The sequence below is a fragment of the Hemitrygon akajei genome, chromosome 27, assembly GCF_048418815.1.
Source record: "Hemitrygon akajei chromosome 27, sHemAka1.3, whole genome shotgun sequence".
In the NCBI taxonomy this organism is placed as follows: domain Eukaryota; kingdom Metazoa; phylum Chordata; class Chondrichthyes; order Myliobatiformes; family Dasyatidae; genus Hemitrygon; species Hemitrygon akajei.
This window is the reverse complement of record NC_133150.1, coordinates 37,406,060-37,427,492: the sequence shown is the minus strand read 5'-3', so window position 1 is coordinate 37,427,492 and position 21,433 is coordinate 37,406,060. Positions and strand designations below refer to the sequence as shown.

The 21,433-nt window shown below is 41.1% G+C and overlaps 1 protein-coding gene across 1 annotated transcript in view; it reads right to left on the bottom strand.

Annotated features, from left to right (window-relative positions):
• pik3c2b (phosphatidylinositol-4-phosphate 3-kinase, catalytic subunit type 2 beta) overlaps positions 1-21,433 on the bottom strand; it is a 172,282-nt gene that overhangs the window by 125,644 nt on the left and 25,205 nt on the right. Inside the window, exons 3-5 of the mRNA XM_073030650.1 lie at positions 13,672-13,772; positions 11,081-11,235; positions 3,607-3,727 (exon numbers count right to left, since the gene is read on the bottom strand). Of these exons, the coding sequence (XP_072886751.1) occupies positions 3,607-3,727; positions 11,081-11,235; positions 13,672-13,772 (377 nt within the window). The remainder of the gene's footprint in view (positions 1-3,606; positions 3,728-11,080; positions 11,236-13,671; positions 13,773-21,433) is intronic.

Genomic DNA, 21,433 nt, shown 5'->3' with positions numbered 1-21,433 from the left:
ACAGATTCACCACTCTCTGTGTGAAGAAGTTTTTCCTCATCTTGGTCCTAAAAGGTTTCCCTTTATCCTTAAACTGTGACCCCTCGTTCTGGACTTCCCCAACATCCGAAACAACGTTCCTGCATCTATCCTGTCCAATCCCTTTAGAATTTTATACGTTTCAATAAGATCCCCCCTCAATCTTCTAAATTCTACAATGTCTGAGGCAATAGTACTTAGGGGACATCATACAAAAACATTGTGTATACACGTGGAAAAAGTTACCAGTCAAGCACTTGCATGCACAAACCACTGGATTCATCTGCACTCGCAGAAAAAGACAAAACACATGCTCATGCAGAAAAAGACAAGACCACGTGCTCGTGCAGAAAGACGTTCATTTTTCTATATGCACATGTCTGTCTGCATGAGTGTCATATTTCAGTCCACATGTGCACAAATTGTATGTATGTTTACATCAATGCTCAGCAAAGATGCACACACCAGGATGCTCTTTATCTACAATCATTCCATCAAATTGAATCAATAAGCTTCAAGACCTTGGCCTCAATACCTCCTTGTGCAATTGGATCTGTGACTTCCTCACTTGCAGACCACAGTCAGTTCGGACTGGCAACAACATCTCCTCCACAATCTCCATCAGGACAGGTGCAACACAAGGCTGTGTGCTTAGCCCCCTGCTCTACTCACTTTACATTTATGACTGATTTAAGCTTGCTGATGACACCACTGTCATAGGCCATCAAAGGTGGTATGAATCAGCATATGATTGATGCCACAACAACAGCCTCTTACTCAATGTCAGCAATGATCATTTTCTTCAGGAGGAGGTCCTGAAGGAAACCAGAAGTCCAGGAGACAATCCTCATCCGGGGAATCAGAGGTGGAGAGGGTCAACAACTTTAAATTCCTCATTCCAAAAAGTTGTTTTGTGCAACTACAGAGAAAGCATAGCAGTGCCTTTACTTCCTCAGTTTGCAAAGATTTGGTATGATATCTAAAATGTTGACAAACTTCAACAGATGTGTAGTGGAGAGTATATTGACTGGCTACAACACAGCCTGGGGGGGAAAAAAACCAATGCCCTTGAATGGAAAGTCCTGCAAAAAGTAGCCGATAAGGCCCAGTCCGTTACAGGTAAAGACCTCCCCAATATTGAGCATTGTCACAGGAAAGCAGCATTCATCATCAGGGACTCCCACCACCCAGATCAAGCTCTCTTCTTACCGCTGCCATCAGGATGATGATACAGGAGCCTCAGGACCACCAGGTTCAGGAACAGTTATTACCCCTCAACCATCAGGCTCTTGAACTAAACAGGATAACTTCACTCCCCCCATCAATGAAATGTTCCCACAACCTATGGACTCAATTTCAAGGACTCTTCAACTCAAGTTCTCAATATTTATTGCTTAATTATTATTGCTACTTTTTTTCATATTTGCACAGTTTGCTGTCTTTTGCACATTGGCTGTAGGTCCTGTTGTGTAGTCTTTCATTGGTTCTATTATGGTTATTGGATTTATTGAGAATGCCCACAAGACAAAGAACCTCAGAACTGTCTATGATGTATATGTAAATTTATTATCAAAGTATATATATATATATATATATAGATACACATATACACATACATATAGACAGAAAGAGAAAGACACACACACACACAGTACAGAGCACAACAGCTGCCTATAACTAATTTGCTTCCAAAATAAAAATTCAACAGCTGCATTAGATAGAGACGGTCATGCACTAAACAAACTGAAAAATTAAGAGACTGCAAATAGAATTTTGTTTAAAGGAAAACTGGAATCAGAAGCTGCCGAGCAGGCTCTAGTGTTTATGTGATACCTATTTAAACTGGAAGTATAAACCCCACGGTCCACTCTCCTCTCCCATCAGATTCTTTCTTCTTTGGTCCTTTCCCTTTTGCATCCCAGACCTGAGAGCGAGCCAATGTATGGCCATTGTCGGAGAGGACTGGGAGCTGATTCGAAGCGGCAAAACAGAGGGAGGCTGAATCATGGCAGTGTGGACTGAGCTCAAGGGCGAGGACTAAGCCAATGTTTGACCGACGTAAGTGCTAGGTCAGACTGGAAAGGTCGGAAACGAGCTGAATCAAGGTGGTGGGGCCCGAAAGAGAGAGGAACGACCAGTTGCTTAGCCGGTTTTCAGCTCGCTGCTTGGCAAGATTTACTTGTCTACACTAAACTGAGACTGTGGCCTGCAACTAACAGGCTCCTGGATCAGCTGTGACAGGCTTTATGGCTGTGGACTCACTTTCATGAACTTCAATCCTGAATGTTACTTGCTTACTCTTATTGTTTGCACAATTTGTTTTTTTCCTCTGAACATTGGCTGTTTGATGGTCATTTTTTTAAAAACAGGTTCTACTGAGATTCTTTATTTTGTAATGAAACAAATCTCAAGGTTGTATATAGTATACATACTTTGATAAGAAATGTACTTTGAAATTGGAACTAGTGAGAAGGAATGACAATCTGGCCTCTTCATGGCCTCAGCTGGTGACACGAATTCTGTTACTAGCTTTTTAACCAAAATTTATTTAATTACTTGAAAGCCACAACACTCGAAAATTTCTACAGATGTACCATGAAGGGTATTCTAACTGGCTGCATCACTGTCTGGTATGGGGGGAGGGGTGGTGGTGCTACTGCACAGGATCAAAGCAAGGTGCAGAGAGTTGTAAACTTAGTCAGCTCCATCATGAGCAGTAGCCACCATAGTATCCAGGACATCTTCAAGGAGCGATGCCTCAAAAAGGCAGTATCCTTCTTTAAGAAGCCCCATCACTCAGGTCATGCCTCGTTCTCATTGCTACCATCAGGAGGGTGGTACAGAAGCCTGAAGGCATACAGTTAGCGATTCAGGAACAGCTACTTCCCTTCTGCCATCTGATCTCTGAATGGATATTGAACCCATGAATACTACCTCACTTTCTTTACTTCTATTTTCACACTACCTATTTAATAAATTATATATATATAGACACACACACACACACACACACACACACACACACACACACACACATTAACTATAATTCACAGTTCTTTTTCTCTATTATGTATTGCATTGTACTACTGCCATGAAGTCAATACAAATTTCACGACATATACTGGTGATATTAAACCTGATTTTGATGGTGGGATTCCAACTCTTTCCTCCAGATTAATAGTATATGTGTCTAGATACTAAGCCAGTAACTTAAACCAAAATGCTTGTATATTCTTGGGCTCACGAATGAAGAAAAGAGTCTTTAATAGAGTAGAGGTATGGACTACAATATGTAATTGTCTAGGGAAAAGTAAGCAATTTCAGGGAAGAAAGAAAAAATTTAAATGGAAAATCTGGTAGGGGGGAGAATCCTCACATTCCAAGCAAGAAACTAATTCCAATTACAAAATGACACTGACAAATAAGTGAAAAGATTATTGTAAGTAACTAGCCATGTTAAACCATTTGCCAGTTACCTCCATTTGTGACTCTACATGCTCTGCAATGCATCACACAAATCCTTTATGGCTTTCTATGTCCACACATAGACTACTCATTTACATGTTAAATCTTTAGCAAGCAACTTACTTCTGAAGAAATTCTTCCAATCCGCAGATCTTCAAGATAAAGTTGTCAACATTTATGCCTCCGAGATCGTCATAAATATAGCAGAGTGTTTGATAGATAATGAGATCCACGGTGGAGCCCCCTGGGAAACAAAGCAAAAATCACTACCAATAAACTTGCATTTTAAAAGTGCCCTTATTGGTCTTTCCTCTAGTTCTGTTACCAATTAGCTACAAAATACCTCACCATGTAACACACACGAAATGCTGAATGAACTCAGCAGGTCAGGCAGCATCTATGGAAAGGACTAAACAGTCAACAATTTGGGCCAAGACGCTTCATCACGACTGGAAAGGAAGGGGGAAGAAGCAAAAATAAGAAGGTTAGGGAGGGGAAGGAGTACAATCTGGCAGGCAATAGGTGAAGCCAGGTGAGGGGCAGAAAGAGAAGTGAGAAACTGGGACTGACAGGTGGACAATGTAAAATGCTGAAGGAGGAATCTGGTAGGACAGGAGAGTGGACCATGGAGAAATGGAAGGGGGAGGGACACCAAAGGGAGGTGATAGGCAGGTAAGGAAAAGAGGAGACGAGAGGGAAGCCAGAATGGGGAATGGAAGAGGAGTCGGGTGAGGGGGGGGGGGGAGGGAGGAATGAAATTACTGGAAGCTGGAGAAATCAATGTTCATGCCATCAGCGAGAAAGCTGTAAAGACTCTTAGATTTCAGTAGAGGCTGACTGTATTGAAATATTTGAAAGGCTGAGTAATATTCTTCAAATTAAGAGACTGCTTGATGACAAAGGTGGTAGGCAAAAGAACTTTAAGTATGGGTTTATATTGTGAACAAGATAGAAGGCCAGCCAAGAGAATTTAGAGGTAACAAAAGGACCTGAGGTCAACATCAAGTAAATTGATAAATTAATACTAGCAATACTAAGAGTGGATTTAAAAATCCTGCATCAGGAGACCAAACTTACTTTACGAGACTATATCCTGCCTGCTATTTCCCAAGGCCACATCTACAGTGATAAGTGTGGAGATGTCAGTATTTTTTTAAAACTTTAATTGAGATAAAAATTCAATTCAAGGTGCTGCAGCGTCAAGTAACTTTTCAGTAAATACTATCTTCTCAGTTATGAAGGATGTACAGTTTGTCTTATTTAATCACACAAGTGAGATTTGGAACTTGAGACACAAATGGTGGTGACGAACTGCCAACATTTAAACAGCATGAACTCTGCATTTGTAAATAAGGCACTCACATGTAAATACTACGTGTTTGCATGCAAATCCAAGTCACATCTCAGTAGGTAGTGAGTGCCAGTTTTGAGATTCATTGGGAAGGCAAGGTGGCAGTAAAGGAACATGAATATGGTGGAGGGGATGCTGCTGCTGGTGGCGGTAAAGAGCCACAGACATGGCGGCGTTCCCATGCATCTACAATTCGGCATTTCACCCTTGGAAAAGAAACTGTCTACTCTGTCAATGTCTCTTATGATTTTATAGACTTCTACCAGGGCTCCCCTCAGCCTCTCCTCCTCCACAGAAAGCAATCCAAGTTTGTGCAGCCTCTCCTTATAACACATACACTAATCCAGACAGCATCCTGGAAACTCTCATCTGTTCCCTTTTCAAAGCATTCAACATCCCTCCTGTAATGCCTCAACCATAAACGTCTGCAATACTGCCAGCACAGCCTTATAAAAGTATTATTAAATTTAAAGTCCAAATGAAAATTTATCATCAGGGTACAGACATGTTACCACATACAGCCCTGAGATTCTTTTTCCTGTGGGCATACTCAACAAATCTATAGAACAGCAACTGCAAACAGGATCAATGAACAACAAACTGTGCAAATAAAAATATAAATAAATAGTAATAAATAATAAGCATGACATAACAAGATAGAGTCCTTAAAGTGAGACCATTGGTTGTGGGAAGGAGAATGAGTGTAGTTTTCCCCTTTTGTTCAAGAGGCTGATGGTTGAGGGGTAGCAACTATTCTTGAACCTGGTGGGGTCAGTCCTGAGCACTTGTACCTTCTGCCTGATGACAGCAGCGAGAAAAGAGCTGGATGGTGAGAATCTTTGATGATGGATGCTGCTTTTCTATAGGACTGTTTCATGTAGATGTGCTCAGTGGTTTTTACCCACGATGTACTGGGCCAAATCCACTACCTTTCGTAGGATTTTCCACTCAAAGGTATTGGTATTCCCACACCAGGTCATAATGCAGCTAGTCAGCACACCTATAGAAGTCTGACAAGGTTTCTGATGACATGCCCAATCTCTGCAGACTCCTGGGGAAGTAGAAATGTTGTCATGATTTCTTTGCAATATGTTTATATGATGGGTGCAGGACACGTCCTCTGAGATAGTGACACCTAGGAATTTAAAGTTACTGACTCTCTCCACCTCTGATCCTCCAAAGAGTACTGGCTCATGTACCTCTGGCTTCCCTCCCCTGAAGTCTTCAATCAGTTTCTTGGTCTTACTGGCATTGAGTGAGAGGTTGTTGTTATTACACCACTCAGCCAAATTTTCAGTCTCCCTTTGGTATGCTGATACATCACCAGCTATAATACAGCCCACAACAGTGGTGTTATCAGCAAACTTATAAATGGTGTTGGAGCTATACTTAGCACACAGTCATTGGTGTAAAGTGAGTAGAGCAGGGGGCTAGGCACACAGCCCTGTGTTGCTTCTGTGCTGGTGGAGATTGAATTGAATTGAATTTGAATTGAATTAAATTGTCTTTATTACTTACATCCTTCACATAACTAAGAACATAAGAAATAGGAGCAGGAGTAGGCCTTCCAGCCCATCAAGCCTGCCCCGCCATTCAATAAGATGGCTGATCTGTCTGTAAACTCAGCTCCATCAAACTGCCTTTTCCCCATAACCCTTAATTTCCTTACTATGTAAAAACCTATTTAACTTTTTCTTAAATATATTTAGTGAGGAAGCCTCAAATGCTTCCGAGCAGAGAATTCCCCAGATTCACCACTTTCTGGGAAAAATAGTTTCTCCTCATCTCCATCCTAAATCTTTTCCCCTGAATCTTGAGACAATGTCCCCTAGTTCTAGTCTCACCTACCAATGGAAACAACTTTCCTACCTCTATCTTAACGGTCCCTTTCAAAATTTTGTATGTTTCTATAAGATCCCCTCTCATTCTTCTGAACTCCAGAGAGTATAGTCCCATGCGACTCAATCTCTCCTCATAGGTTAACCCCTTCATCCCTGGAATCAACCTGGTAAACCTCCTCTGCGCTGCCTCTAAAACCAGTATATCCTTCCTCAAGTATGGGGACCAGAACTGCACACAGTACTCCAGGTGCGGCCTCACCAGTACCTAGTATAGTTGTAGCATGACCTCCCTGCCTCTTAAATACAATCCCTCTAGCAATGAAGGCTAACATTCCATTTGCCTTCTTAATAACCTTTTATACCTGCAAGCCAACTTTTTGTGATTCATGAACAAGCACTCCCAAGCTCCTCTGCACAACAGCATGTTGCAATCTTTCACCTATTAAATAATAACTTGCTCTTCTTTTATTTCTTCCAAAGTGGATGATCTTGCATTTACCAACATTGTATTCCATCTGCCAGACCTTGGGCCACTCATTTAACCTATCTATATCCCTCTGCAGACTCTCCACATCCTCTGTACAATTTGCTTTACCACTCAGTTTAGTGTCATCAGCAAATTTTGCCACACTACACTTAGTCCCCTTTTCCAAATCATTAATGTAAATTGTAAACAGCTGCGGACTCAGCACCAACCCCTGTGGCACCCCACCCACCACTGACTGCCAACCGGACAAACACCATTTATACCAAAACTCTCTAACACAAAATACACTGCAGATGCTGGGGTCAAAGCAACATGCACAACACGCTGGAGGAACTCAGCAGGTCGGGCAGCATCCTGACAAAGGGTCTCGGCCCGAAATGTTGACTGCTTGTTTCAATGGATGCTGCTCGAACTGTTGAGTTTCTCCAGCGTGCTGTGCATATACCAACTCTCTGCCTTCTATTGGTTAACCAATCCACCATCCATGCCAATACACTTCCTCCGACTCCATGCGTACATATCTTATTTATAAGTCTCTTGTGCGGCACCTTATTGAACCCCTTCTGGAAATCCAAGTATATGACATCCACCTGTTCCCCTCTATCCACTGCACTCATTATGTCCTCAAAGAACTCCAGTAAGTTTGTCAAACAGGACCTGCCCTTTCTGAATCCATGCTGCGCTTGTCTAATGGAACCACTCCTTTCTAAATGTTTCACTATTCTTTCCTTAATGACAGCTTCACGCATTTTCCCAACTATAGATGTTAAGCTAACTGGCCTATAGTTGACCGTCTTTTGTCGATGAGGGAGTGAAAATCTTCACATTACATATCCATTTAAATGTGCAAGGTATAGTAATTTATAATAAATAGTATGTACAACAGGATAGTTTCCCAGATGGTAGCAGCTGGAACAGTTTGTGGTTGGGGTGACTCGGGACCCCAATGATCCTTTGGGCCCTTTTTACACACCTGTCTTTGTACATGTTCTGAATAGTGGGAAGTTCACATCCACAGATGCGCTGGGCTATCCGCACTACTCTCTGCAGAGTCCTGCAATTGAGCGAAGTACAATTCCCGTAGCAGGCCAGTATGCAGCCAGTCAGAATGTTCTTAATTGTACCCCTTTAGAAAGAATTTGGGGGCCCATACCAAATTTCTTCAACCGTCAGAGTTGAAAGAGGCGCTGTTGTGCCTTTTTACCACACATCCACTATGTACAGACCACGTGAGATCCTTGGTGATGTTTATGCCCAGGAACTTAAAGTTGTTCACCCTCTCAACCCCAGATCCATTGATGTCAATAGGGGCTAGCCTATCTCCATTCCCCCTGTAGTCCACAACCAGCTCCTTTGTTTTTGCAACCTTGAGGGAGAGGTTGTTTTCTTGACACCACTGTGTTTGGGTGATGACTTCTTCTCTGTAGGCTGGCTCATTATTATTTGAGATTAGGCCCATCACTGTTGTGTTGCCAGCAAATTTAATTAGCCGATTGGAGCTGTGAGTGGCGACACAGTCTCGGGTACACAGAAAGTAAAGGAAGGGGCTTAGTACACAGCCCTGAGGGGTACCTGTGTTGAGGGTCAGAGGGGCAGAGGTGCCTCTACCTACCAGCGATCTGTCAGGAAGTCCAGGATCCAGCTACACAAGGCAGGATGAAAGCAGAGGTCTCTGAGCATCTTGCTGAGCCTAGAGATGCTTTTGCCAATCCAAACTGACTGGAGTCAGCAAGTGTGGAGACCCAGAATTCAATTGCACAAGGGGGTATTGAGGCCCAGGTCTTGGAGTTTACTGATTAGTTTTGAGAGGATGATGGTATTAAGTGCTGAGCTGTAATCAATAAAGAGCATCCTGGAGTGTGCATCTTTGCTGTCCAGTATTAAACTGCAACATGACTTCCTGTCTCATGCTCAATGTCCCATCCAAATTTGCCAATGACCCTAAATTGACTGGAAAAACAAATTGCACGGAGGATGCAAAAAGACTACAGAAAAATACAGATGTTAAGTGAGTGGTCAAGAGTCTGCAGGATGAAGTACAATGTTGGTAAATGTGAGGTCATCCATTTTTGAAGGAAAAAATAGGTCAGGTAATACTTAAATGGTGAAAGATTGCAGCATGCTGTTGTGCAGAAGGATTTAGGAGTGCTTGTGCATGAAACACAAAAGGTTCGTTTGTAGGCGTATCAGGTTATCAAGAAAGCAAATGGAACGTTGGCATTCGTTGCCAGAGGGATTGAATGTAAGAGGGAGTATATGCTGCAAGTATACAGGGTACTGGTGAGGCCGGCACACCTGGAGTATTGCAGGCAGTTCTGATCTCCTTACTTCAGGAAATATATACTGGCTTTGAAGGCGGCACAGAGAAGGTTCACTGGGTTGACCCCAGCGATGAGGGGATTAATCTATGAGAAGAGATTGAGTCACCTGGGACTATACTCACTGGAATTCTGAATAATAAGAGGGATTGTATAAAAACATAAGATTATGAAAGAGATATGAAAGTCAGAGGCAGGAAATTTTTTTCCACTGGCAAGTGAGACTAGAACTAGAAGACATACCCTCAAGATTTGAGGGAACAGATTTAGGACAGAGATGAGGAGAAGCTGCTTTTCACAGAAAATAGTGAATCTGTGGAATTCTCTGCCCATGGGAGCATTAGAAGCTACCTCAGCAAAAATTAAAGGGTTGGGGGGAAAGAGCAGGTAGGTGGCCAGATCTGCCATAATCTTAATGAATGGCACAGCAGGCTCAATGGGGCGGATGGCCGACTCCTTCTCCTATTTATGTTGTCCTTACATTCTTATTGTGCTTGCTGTTTGTGGTGGCAGAGGTTGCAGGATTGGGAAGTGCTATCAGAGTAACCGAGGTGGATAAATACAATGCATTTTGTAGGTGTCACACATTGCAGTAATGATATACCCGTGGTGGTGGGAAGAGGATATTTATGGTGACCAATGGTATGCCAATCAAGGAGGCTGCTTTGGGCCAGATATTCTTCGAAGGCCTCATTATCTCTCAGCATTTGAAACAAAATATTTCACTTTTTTTTTGCAAAAGATTGATTAGAATGAATCCAACTGCAGAAACTAGGAATATTTTCCTTCAGTTTCTTCCAATTTGACCCCCTTCCAATCAAGTTACCCACACAGGGGCCAAATGTTCCCATACTGGTCGAGACCAGCTGATTAAATGAAAAGCTTCCTGTCACTAATTTAAGTGGTTATTGGAAATATAGTGACTGAATTACTGGATGAGGAGCTAGAGGTCTGGTGGATTGACTTTGATTATACAAGTACAAATCCTACAGAAACAGTTGGAATGTCAAAAGTCATGCTATTATAAATCTGGGAGGTAAAAAAGCAAGCATCAATAAAGATGACCACAAAACCACTGAATTGCTATAAATATCAGGAAGCCTATTAATATTCTTCAAGGAAAGAAATCAGCTGATTTTGATCAGCAGGTGATTCCATACTCACCAAATGGTTGGGTCTGAAATGACCCAGCAAACCATTCAGTTCAGAGAACAATTGGGAAATTTACAATAAATATTAGCCGTTTCAAACAAAAATGCCAGATTTGATGTCGTTGAATAAAACTTATTGATATAAGAAACTGAATGTTATGTGAATCACAGGGCAAGTATAGTTCAAAGAGCAAAAATCACAATGACGACATTTCATGGAATCTCTTGTCAATAAAGGTTTGATCATTTAACAAAAGGAAACAATTTGCTGACATTTTATTGAACTGGACTAGAATGCACCCAACAATGAGCTCATTTAATATGTTCCAAATACTATAAACAAAGTAAAAAAAAATCCACATGGCTCAATTAAACAACGTGTAATCCTTGTTACGTACATTAGATGTTTTCTAACAATGGAACAACTCTGTGCCAAATCTGAAACTCACCATCACATGTGAATGTAAGTGGCTCTGACAGACTGCTAGCGGACACAGTAACTTTCACACTGATGCCATCGCCGTGTTGGTCATTTCGGATGACAACTGGACTCCAAATTAATCCCACATTCTCACCTCTTTCACAGGTATAGCCAACTCGGAGCCTATTAAAAAAGAGGAAAGAAACCAATTACAGATTCTAAGCTTTACCCCACCAACTTTCTTGAGAACGTGCACATTATCATACAGAGTATATCACACAGCCAAGTAATAATCTTTAAACATTTATATGCTTTAACTTGCTGAAGAATGTGCCTGGTAGGGCATCATGGTAGCATAATTAGATAATGCTATTACAGCACCACTGACCCAGGTTTATTTCTTGCTACTGTCTGTGAGGAGTTTTTACATTTTACCTCGTGACTATGTGGGTTTTCTCAGGGTGTTCCTGTTTTCTCCCACATTCCAGACGTATGGGTTAGTAGGTTAATTGGTCAGATAGCTGTAAATGGGCAGCATAGACTCGTTGAGCCAGAAGGGCTTTACCTCTAGTAAAAAATAACAAAGTGCATTGCCAACTGGTACCCAGGGAGCCCCACTGTCCTTCCATACTTCATAGAATTCTTGACATGAAAGCTAGGACATTGACCAACTCATTCATCAAATGACAAAATTTGCATTATCATGAGCTCTGAAGAAATTAACATACCTTCACAACCCTCTCTGAGCCAGCACCACCACCATTGGTAATTCATTTTCCCTTGGTTTCCACCCTGCCACAGACATTATCTACCCTACCATAGGCTCAACAGGCCAGATGGCCTACTCCTATACTCCTGCCCCTATTTCTTACGTTCTTATCCTTGCTTCCTTCCTCTTCTTCCATTCAACTTAAACTAGCTCGATTCCTGACTTTACCCTTCTCTTATTATTTCATTAGGAATGTTCCCCTCTCCACAGATATTAACCAACTATTTCTAATATTTTATTAGAAATAAAATAATAAAATCTCTGGAAATTTTAGATTTCCAGAACCTGCAAGCACAAGGATGTAAAACTGTCACAATCTTTTACTGGGGCTATGGTGTTTACAAGAATTCCTGCAAGCTTGCTGGCTGCAGCCAAAGTGGAAACACTACTCAAACAAAGCCTCTCTAAAACTACACTGTTGCATTACTGCGTGCTGAACATGCATTCACTTCTTATCATTACTCCACAATAAACATTTCCCTCTTTACTATTGCTGCAACTATTTTTGAACTTATTACACATAGAGGATAAAAGACTAAACGCATTCATATTACTTGGATGAAGGGATATGACATGGGGAAATGCAAGGCTAGATATTCAAGGTTCCTCCTATTTTGAAATTGTTAATACCAAAGCCACAAAGCGAAGGCTCCCAAGTTTAGACCGTGCTCTGTTATGGCAACTTTGAGCAGGTTTGCTAAACTGTGCTGACTTTGGACAATGTTTGTTGATGGAGCAAAACCCATTAGGAAATAAATTAACTACTTCAGCTCAGAGAAGGAACTCTATTCCGGCCAGCACAGGATTCAGACAGACTTTGTTGAAAGCATTATGCAATCCAGCTGCATCCAAAAACTGCAGCGGCTCATTGGTAAATCATCACCAGGGTATCGTAGATCACCACAACAGTTCCTTCACTTACAAGTATACCAAATAAAATTGATAAGATAATTAGGAAAATCTAACTTTTGCTGTTCTTTATCCAATTTGTCCCCGACTTGAAATCACAATTCAACCTAGGATATTAAAACTGTGGAAAAGTTAATAGAAGATAGTACAGCCCATGATGTTACGCCATTCTTGATGCCAAGTAATACAAAATGTCTTCCTCCTGTGTATCATCCATAACTTGTTATTCGCTTCATATTCGAGTGTCTATCTAAAAGTCTCAAAATCCACCAGATTGCCTAATTCCACTGTTTTATCTGGTAATCCATTCCCAGCATCTATCATTCTCTGCCTAAAAATCTTTCCCCTCATGTCAACTTTAAACTTTCCCCCTTTAACCTTAATAGTATGTCGTCTGGTGTTTCACAGTCTCTCAGCATTTTATCGGGTCTTCCCATAGCACTGATGCTTGAGGAGGAACAACCCAAACTTGTCCATCCTTTCCTAATAGCTTATACCCTCTAATCCAAGCAGCATTCTGGTAAACCTCTTCTGCACCCTTTCCACATCCTTCCTAACATGGGGTAAACAGAAATTCACACATACTCCAGGTGCAGTTTGACAGAAGTTTTATACAATTGCAGCACGACATTCTTGCTTTTATACTCAACACCCCTACTGAAAAAGGCAAGAATTCCCTCACAGAATTAAATTAAAGCACAACCTCCTTGTTTTGAATGCTCACTTTGTTGAATTAATAAGAATTTGTATTCAATTTGCAATTCCCAAGGTTAAAAACGAAAGAACTTTTTAATTTTCAGATACAAAACTGCACTTCCACTTCAGTTAAATAATATTACACAATTAAGAAATAACACAAACATCATCACACAAGGTCAAAACAAACTGCACTATTCAAGGTCAATAGAAGTGGAAAGTCTCAATTAAAAAAAGATAATTACACATCCAGCATGTGACAGAATGCCGCAACCTCCTCATTCCGCTCCTCTGAGACTTCTAGTAGCTCATAGCTTCCCGTCTCGAAGGTTTGGTGAAAGGAACCCTGCAACAGAAGATATTTAATATTGCAGCTGTATTAAAATGTAATCATTAAAATGTTTTCTTAATTTATTTACAAAAAGGAACAAAATAGAAGATTAACAGTGAGTCCTCAGTTGAAGAAAAATAGACTTTATTTTCTTCTCTTGAGGTGGAAGGGAGATACCACTGCCTAACTTTGAAAGGCTCACAGCCAGTAAGAAAGTTGTTTTTGTCTAATTTTACTGCGATACAAGAGCTTCAATGAAATCTTATTGACAGTGCCATGTCCAGAAGAATTTCCCCCTTCTTTATACATTCATATCACTGCAGCACAATACAAGCTGTTGGATGAAGAGCCTCAACCCAAAATGTTGACTGCCCATTTCTGTCCAAAGGTGCTGTCTGATCTGGGCAGTTAGTCTTATGCTCCAGATTCTAGCGCATGCAGTCTCTTATATCTCTATATGTCTCTACATTTAACTGTGTGGGACTCTTCTTAGTTTCTTGGCACTAGAGGTACACAAGTAATGCTTCATCAAGCACTCTTTGTGCAGAAGTGTTAGACGATGTGCAGCCAATTTATGATAAACACTGCTTAAACTCCTGGTTCTGTTGTTTCCTCTAGATTAGCTTCAGTAAGCTTATGATCTATAACCTTATCCAAAAATGCAAAAATACCACATGAAAGAGACATATGGCAAAGATTATGATACACAATGATTGGAATGAGACAGTGAATATTAAAAATCAAAGAACAGCTTAATCATATCTTGGTATCATTTATTAGATACAGAAATGATCTGGTGTTAAAATTGAGCACCAAGCTGATTTAGTAATGGCATCAAAAATAAATGTAGATAAGGAAAAAGGGAGAATAAGGGTTTATGTTCATTGATGGGGAAGGATAGGAGGAGGCATGAGAGGAGCATAAATGATGACAAAAGGCCTGTTTCTGTATTGTATTATTCTATGAAAGTTAGATGGGATAATGTTCTGATACAGCTGCTGGAGCACATTGCTAACACATTAACCAAACTAATAGATCAAAAATGCAATTATTGAGAGAATTCTGATGATAAACAAATATTTAATTACCAGAGCAATAAATATAAGCAGTCATTGTAGAGAAAAACAGAAAAGAAACCTTCAGTTTGAAATATAAAACTTACAACATATATGCAAGGAAGAAATAAAGAACTAGCACAAAACTTTAGTTGGAGAGCAAAGAAAACCACAGTATGCAGTCATTCTGAAAATGAGACTATCTTGTAGAATCTTTGATGCTAACATAATGTCTCATCAGATATCATCTTGCAAACATCTTTCTCTAATTACCTGGCACATTTCCTCTTCAGTCCCTTATCCATGTTTGACTTCATTTTCACCACAAGTTAGCACTCAACTCTCTGCTGTGTAGAATTCCAATGGTTCTCAACCACCCCCAGGGGCTTATCTACCAAAAATAGCGCCTATGGCAAGCACTGAAATTGCACCCCCATCCAAACATCTGACACCCATCTTTTAGATAACTTTACCATAATATCAGCTCAAAAATACAAGTCAAGCTTGTTAATCTTTTAATTAACAAATTATGGCACTACATGAAAATTATAACTGCACCTTCCTTGCTTTCAATGATGCAAATTGGTCTATGATGTGATCAAAGTCAGTTTTTTCAGTTTCTTCTCTTTCTACACTCAGCAAAGCAAGATCAGAGTCTGCCTTGACCCATGAAGCGTCTCAGATACAAAAGTATTAGTTTTAACTTGCTGAATGATCTCTCACAGCTGGTGATGGAAACTGAGATGGTTAGCATTATCTGAATAGCAATATGAAGATTGGGGAAGACGCTCTCATCTCCATACTGAACAATAAATTCAAGCTCTTCAGGTCTTGATACTTTCATGTTGACCCCCCTTGATAGCAACATTCTGCAATCCAAAATTTCTTCATATAGCTGCTGTCCATCAACAGCAGAGCTGTACAATTCACCCAAACTTTCACATTTCTTCTTTAGGTCATTACTATCGGTGCAGTAACACAGTCCCTCGACATCGAGAAGGAACCCAAACTTGGCATCAGTGTTGTGCAAACGAGCGAACCTTTCGTCCATTTCTTTGTGAAGACGCTTGAGCATTCCGCTCATGACTCTTTCAATTTTCTCCTTAGCTGTTAACTCAGCATCTCTCGAGTTCTCATCAGCCATTCATTTCTTTTGTCTCTGATGTCTTTCAACTTCAATATTCCATTCTTGACAGAAACCAACTCCTTCCTCGAGTGACTCTCTTTCATCATAAAAATGATCTCAGAGGGCTTTCAAATCCAGGGCAACATCATGGAAGTTCATGCTAGGATCCTGTAGCCTCTTTTGAATACAGTCAATGTGAATGAGTATTTTTTTCCAAAATCCTAGACAACAGACAATAGGTGAAGCAGTAGGCCATTCAGCCCTTCAAGCCAGCACCACCATTCAATGTGATCATGGCTGATCATCCACAATCAGTACCCCATTCCTGCCTTCTCCCCATATCCCTTGACTCCGCTATCTTTAAGAGCTCTATCTGACTCTTTCTTGAAAGCATCCAGAGAATTGGTCTCCACTGCCTTCTGAGGCAGAGCATTCCAAAGATCCACAACTCTCTGGGTGAAAAAGTTTTTCCTCAACTCCGTTTTAAATGGCCTACCCCTTATTCTTAAACTGTGGCCTATGGTTCTGGACTCCCCCAACATCGGGAACATGCTTCCTGCTTCTAGCGTGTCCAATCCCTTAATAATCTTATATGCTTCAATCAGATCTCCTCTCATCCTTCTAAATTCCAGTGTATACAAGCCCAGTCACTCCAATCTTTAAACATATGACAGTCCCGCCATCCCAGGAATTAACCTTGTGAACCTACGCTGCACTCCCTCAATAGCAAGAATGTCCTTCTTCAAAGTTGGAGACCAAAATAGAACACAATACTCCAGGTGTGGTCTCACCAGGGCCCTGTACAACTGCAGAAGGACCTCTTTGCTCCTATACTCAACTCCCCTTGTTATGAATGCCAACATGCCATTACCTTTCTTCACTGCCTGCTGTAGCTGCATGCTTACTTTCAGTGACTGATGAACAAGGACACCTAGATCTCGTTGTACTTCCCCTTTTCCTAACTTGACGCCATTCAGATAGCAATCTGCCTTCCTGTTCTTGCCACCAAAGTGGATAACCTCACATTTATCCACATTAAACTGCATCTGCCCACTCACTCAACCTGTCCAAGTCACCCTGTATTCTCATAACATCCTCCTCACATTTCACACTGCCACCCAGCTTTGTCTCATCTGCAAATTTGCTGATGTTACTTTTAGTCCCTTCATCTAAATTATTAATGCATACAGGTGTCCCCCGCTTTTTGAACGTTCGTTTTACAATAACTCGCTGTTATGAAAGACCTACATTAGTACCTGTTTTCGCTAACCAAAGAGGCTTTTCGCTTTTACGAAAAAAAGACACCCGCTTATATGTGTGTTTACCCCAAGAAAGACTACAATGACCATGAAGCCTTGTGTGGGCAATTGTTTGCGCAAGCATGTACGTGCGTACGCATTTGTGTACATACGTGTGTACATGCCGATTTTTTTCCTCCAAATTGATTTTGGCTCGCTGTCTTCCCGATTTTAATAAGTGAAACTACACCGTACCTACAATATTTCTACTTTATATAGGGTGTATATTTATCATATCACTCCTGCTTTTACTATATGTTAGTGTTATTTTAGGTTTTATGTGTTATTTGGTATGTTATTTTTTGGGTCTGGGAATGCTCAAAAATTTTTCCCATATAAAGTAATGGTAATTGCTTCTTCACTTGATGACATTTCGGTTTACAAATGGTTTCACAGGAACGCTCTACCTTCAGATTGTGGGGGAAACCTGTACTGTAAATAGCTGCGGTCCCAGCACCGAGCCTTAACGATACCCCACTAGTTACTGCCTGCCATTCTGAAAGGGACCCGTTAATCGCTACTCTTTGTTTCCTGTCTGCCAACCAATTTTCTATCCATGTCAGTACCCTACCCCCAATACCATTTGCTCTAATTTTGCCCACTAATCTGGGTGGGTAAATTAATGGAAAGTATTCTTAGAGATAGTATTTATAATTATCTGGATAGACAGGATCTGATTAGGAGTAGCCAGCATGGATTTGTGCGTGGAAGGTCATGTTTGACAAACCTTATTGAATTTTTTGAAGTAGTTACGAGGAATGTTGACGAGGGTAAGGCAGTGGATGTAGTCTATATGGACTTCAGCAAGGCCTTTGACAAAGTTCCACATGGAAGGTTAGTTAAGAAGGTTCAGTCGTTAGGTATTAGTGCTGGAGTAATAAAATGGATTCAACAGTGGCTAGATGGGAGATGCCAGAGAGTAGTGGTGGATAATTGTTTATCGGGATGGAGGCCGGTGACTAGCGGGGTGCCTCAGGGATCTGTTTTGGGCCCAATGTTGTTTGTAATATACATAAATGATCTGGATGATGGGGTGGTAAATTGGATTAGTAAGTATGCTGATGATACTAAGGTAGGAGGTGTTGTGGATAATGAGGTGGGTTTTCAAAGCTTGCAGGGAGATTTATGCCGGTTAGAAGAATGGGCTGAACGTTGGCAGATGGAGTTTAATGCTGAGAAGTGTGAGGTTCTACATTTTGGCAGGAATAATCCAAATAGAACATACAGGGTAAATGGTAGGGCATTGAGGAATGCAGTGGAACAGAGAGATCTAGGAATAACAGTGCATAGTTCCCTGAAGGTGGAGTCTCATGTAGATAGGGTGGTGAAGAAGGCTTTTGGAACGCTGGCCTTTATAAATCAGAGCATTGAGTACAGAAGCTGGGATGTAATGTTAAAATTGTACAAGGCATTGGTAAGGCCAAATTTGGAATATTGTGTACAGTTCTGGTCACCGAATTATAGGAAAGATATCAATAAATTAGAGAGAGTGCAGAGACGATTTACTAGGATGTTACCAGGGTTTCAGCACTTAAGTTACAGAGAAAGGTTGAACAAGTTAGGTCTCTATTCATTGGAGCGTAGAAGGTTGAGGGGGGATTTGATCGAGGTATTTAAAATGTTGAGAGGGATAGATAGAGTTGACGTGAATAGGCTGTTTCCATTGAGAGTAGGGGAGATTCAAACGAGAGGACATGATTTGAGAGTTAGGGGGCAAAAGTTTAAGGGAAACACGAGGGGGTATTTCTTTACTCAGAGAGTGATAGCTGTGTGGAATGAGCTTCCTGTAGAAGTAGTAGAGGCCAGATCAGTTGTGTCATTTAAGGTAAAATTGGATAGGTATATGGATAGGAAAGGAGTGGAGGGTTATGGGCTGAGTGCGGGTAGGTGGGACTAGGTGAGATTAAGAGTTCGGCACGGACTAGGAGGGCCGGAATGGCCTGTTTCCGTGCTGTGATTGTTATATGGTTATATATGGTTAATCTCCTATGTGGGACCTTATCAAAGGCTTTCTAAAAGTCCAGGTACACAACAGCCACTGGCTCTCCCTTGTCCATTTTCATAGTTACATCCTCAAAAAATTCCAGAAGATTAGTCAAGCATGATTTCCTCTTCATAAATCCATGCTGACTTGGACTGATCCTGTTACTGCTATGTAAATGTGCTGCCATTTCATCTTTTATAATTGACTCCAGCAACTTTCCCGCCACAGATGTCAGGCTAACTTGTCTATAATTCCCTGTTTTCTCTCTCCCTCTTTTCTTGAAAAGTGGGATAGCATTAGCTACCCTCCAATCCTCAGGAACTGGTCCTGAATCTATAGAACATTGGAAATGATTACCAATGCTTCCACAATTTCTAGAGCCACCTCCTTAAGTATCCTGGAATGCAGACCATCAGGCCCTGGGGATTTATTAGCCATCAGTCCCATCAGTCTACCCAACACTATTTTCTGCCTAATGTGAATTTCCTTCAGTTCCTCCGTTACCCTAGGTCCTCTGGCCACTATTACATCTGGGAAATTGTTTGTGTCTTCCCTATTGAAGACAGATCCAAAGTACCTGTTCAACTTGTCTACCATTTCCTTGTTCCCCATAATAAATTCACCCGTTTCTGTCTTCAAGGGCCCAACTTTGGTCTTAACTAATTTTTTCCTCTTTACATACCTAAAGAAGCTTTTACTATCCTCCTTTATATTCTTAACTAGCTTACCTTAGTACCTCATCTATTCTCCCTGTATTGCCTTTTTAGTTATCTTCTGTTGCTCTTTAAAAGTTTCCCAATCCTCTGGCTTCCCACTCATCTTTGCTATGTTATACTTCCTCTCTTTTATTTTTATACAGTCCTTGACTTCCCTTGTCAGCCACGGTCGCCCCTTACTCCCCTTAGAATCTTTCTTCCTCTTTGGAATGAACTGATCCTGCACCTTCTGTATTATTCCCAGAAATACCTGCCATTGTTGTTCCACTGTCATCACTGCTAGGGTGTCCTTCCAGTCAAGACTTCCTCCTCAGCTTGTGACGCATCTGTACTTGATCCACCTTCGGATTCCAACAAACTTGTTGCAGGTGCAAGCGACTCCATGGAACATGTCAAACTACTTGTTCCGGGCTTTTCAAAGAAGGGCATGAAGAACTTGCTCAACTTCTTACCTTCCTCCGCCTCCAACATTTGTGTCTTCTGTCCTTTAGCTCCACTTTCCTTCTTCTTCGTGAAGAAACGTATCATGATCTTCTTGCACAATGCTCTGAAATAAGGCCATCCTAGTGCTTCTCACCCATGATAATCAAAGACAGATCCTATATCTGAAGAAAATTCTTTTTTCACTGTCTGAGGATGGCTTGTCTGACTTTAATAGAAACTGCTCAGTGGCACCCCCCTTCAAGTGGCGCCCAGGGCACACGCCATACCTGCCAAACCTTAGATATGCCACTGACCACCCCCCCCTTAATAATTTCTGTCAACATACGTCTTGTGAATGCCTACTTAACACAAGACCATGATCCCCAGTTATCGGGTTATACACCTGATACTCTCTTCACTAAAAATTTGAAGCTTTATAATTCTGCCATTAGGATTCACAGTTAGGAAATAGGCCTTCATAATCCCACCACTCCTTCTCCTCCCACTAACAAAGTGTTGGAGGAACCCAGCAGGTCAGACAGCATCTATGGAGAGGAATAAACAGTCGACATTTCAGGTCATTCTCAACAGGATTTTGACCATTCTGTCCAAGCCATACTTTATAGAGTGGACAACCACATTTCTTCTTGTAACCCAGAGGCCTTTCCCCTCACTGAACCCATTCACAAGTTTTATTATTAAGCATTGAACAAGAGATCATTCAGTCCATTAATTCCACACAGGCTCTTTCAAACAGCCGTTTGTATACAAACAACAAGAATGTGGATATAGAGTTAGTAAACAAATGACTGGGCTTGTGCTGCAGAGTTGTGCATCAAAGCTGCCAGATATACAATGGTACACTAGTTTACAGATCTAATGTGGTTTGTCACATGGTCTAATATGACTCAAAGTCAACAAGTGAATGGAAAACGCCTATAGTTTTCCATTAAACAATGATGGGAAACTGACACACAAGCTACACCTCAAGAAAGCCATTGTTGATTTGGTCAGAACACGATAACCAAAATACAAAAATGAGGAGTGAGAGTTATAAACAAAAGTGCAAGACTT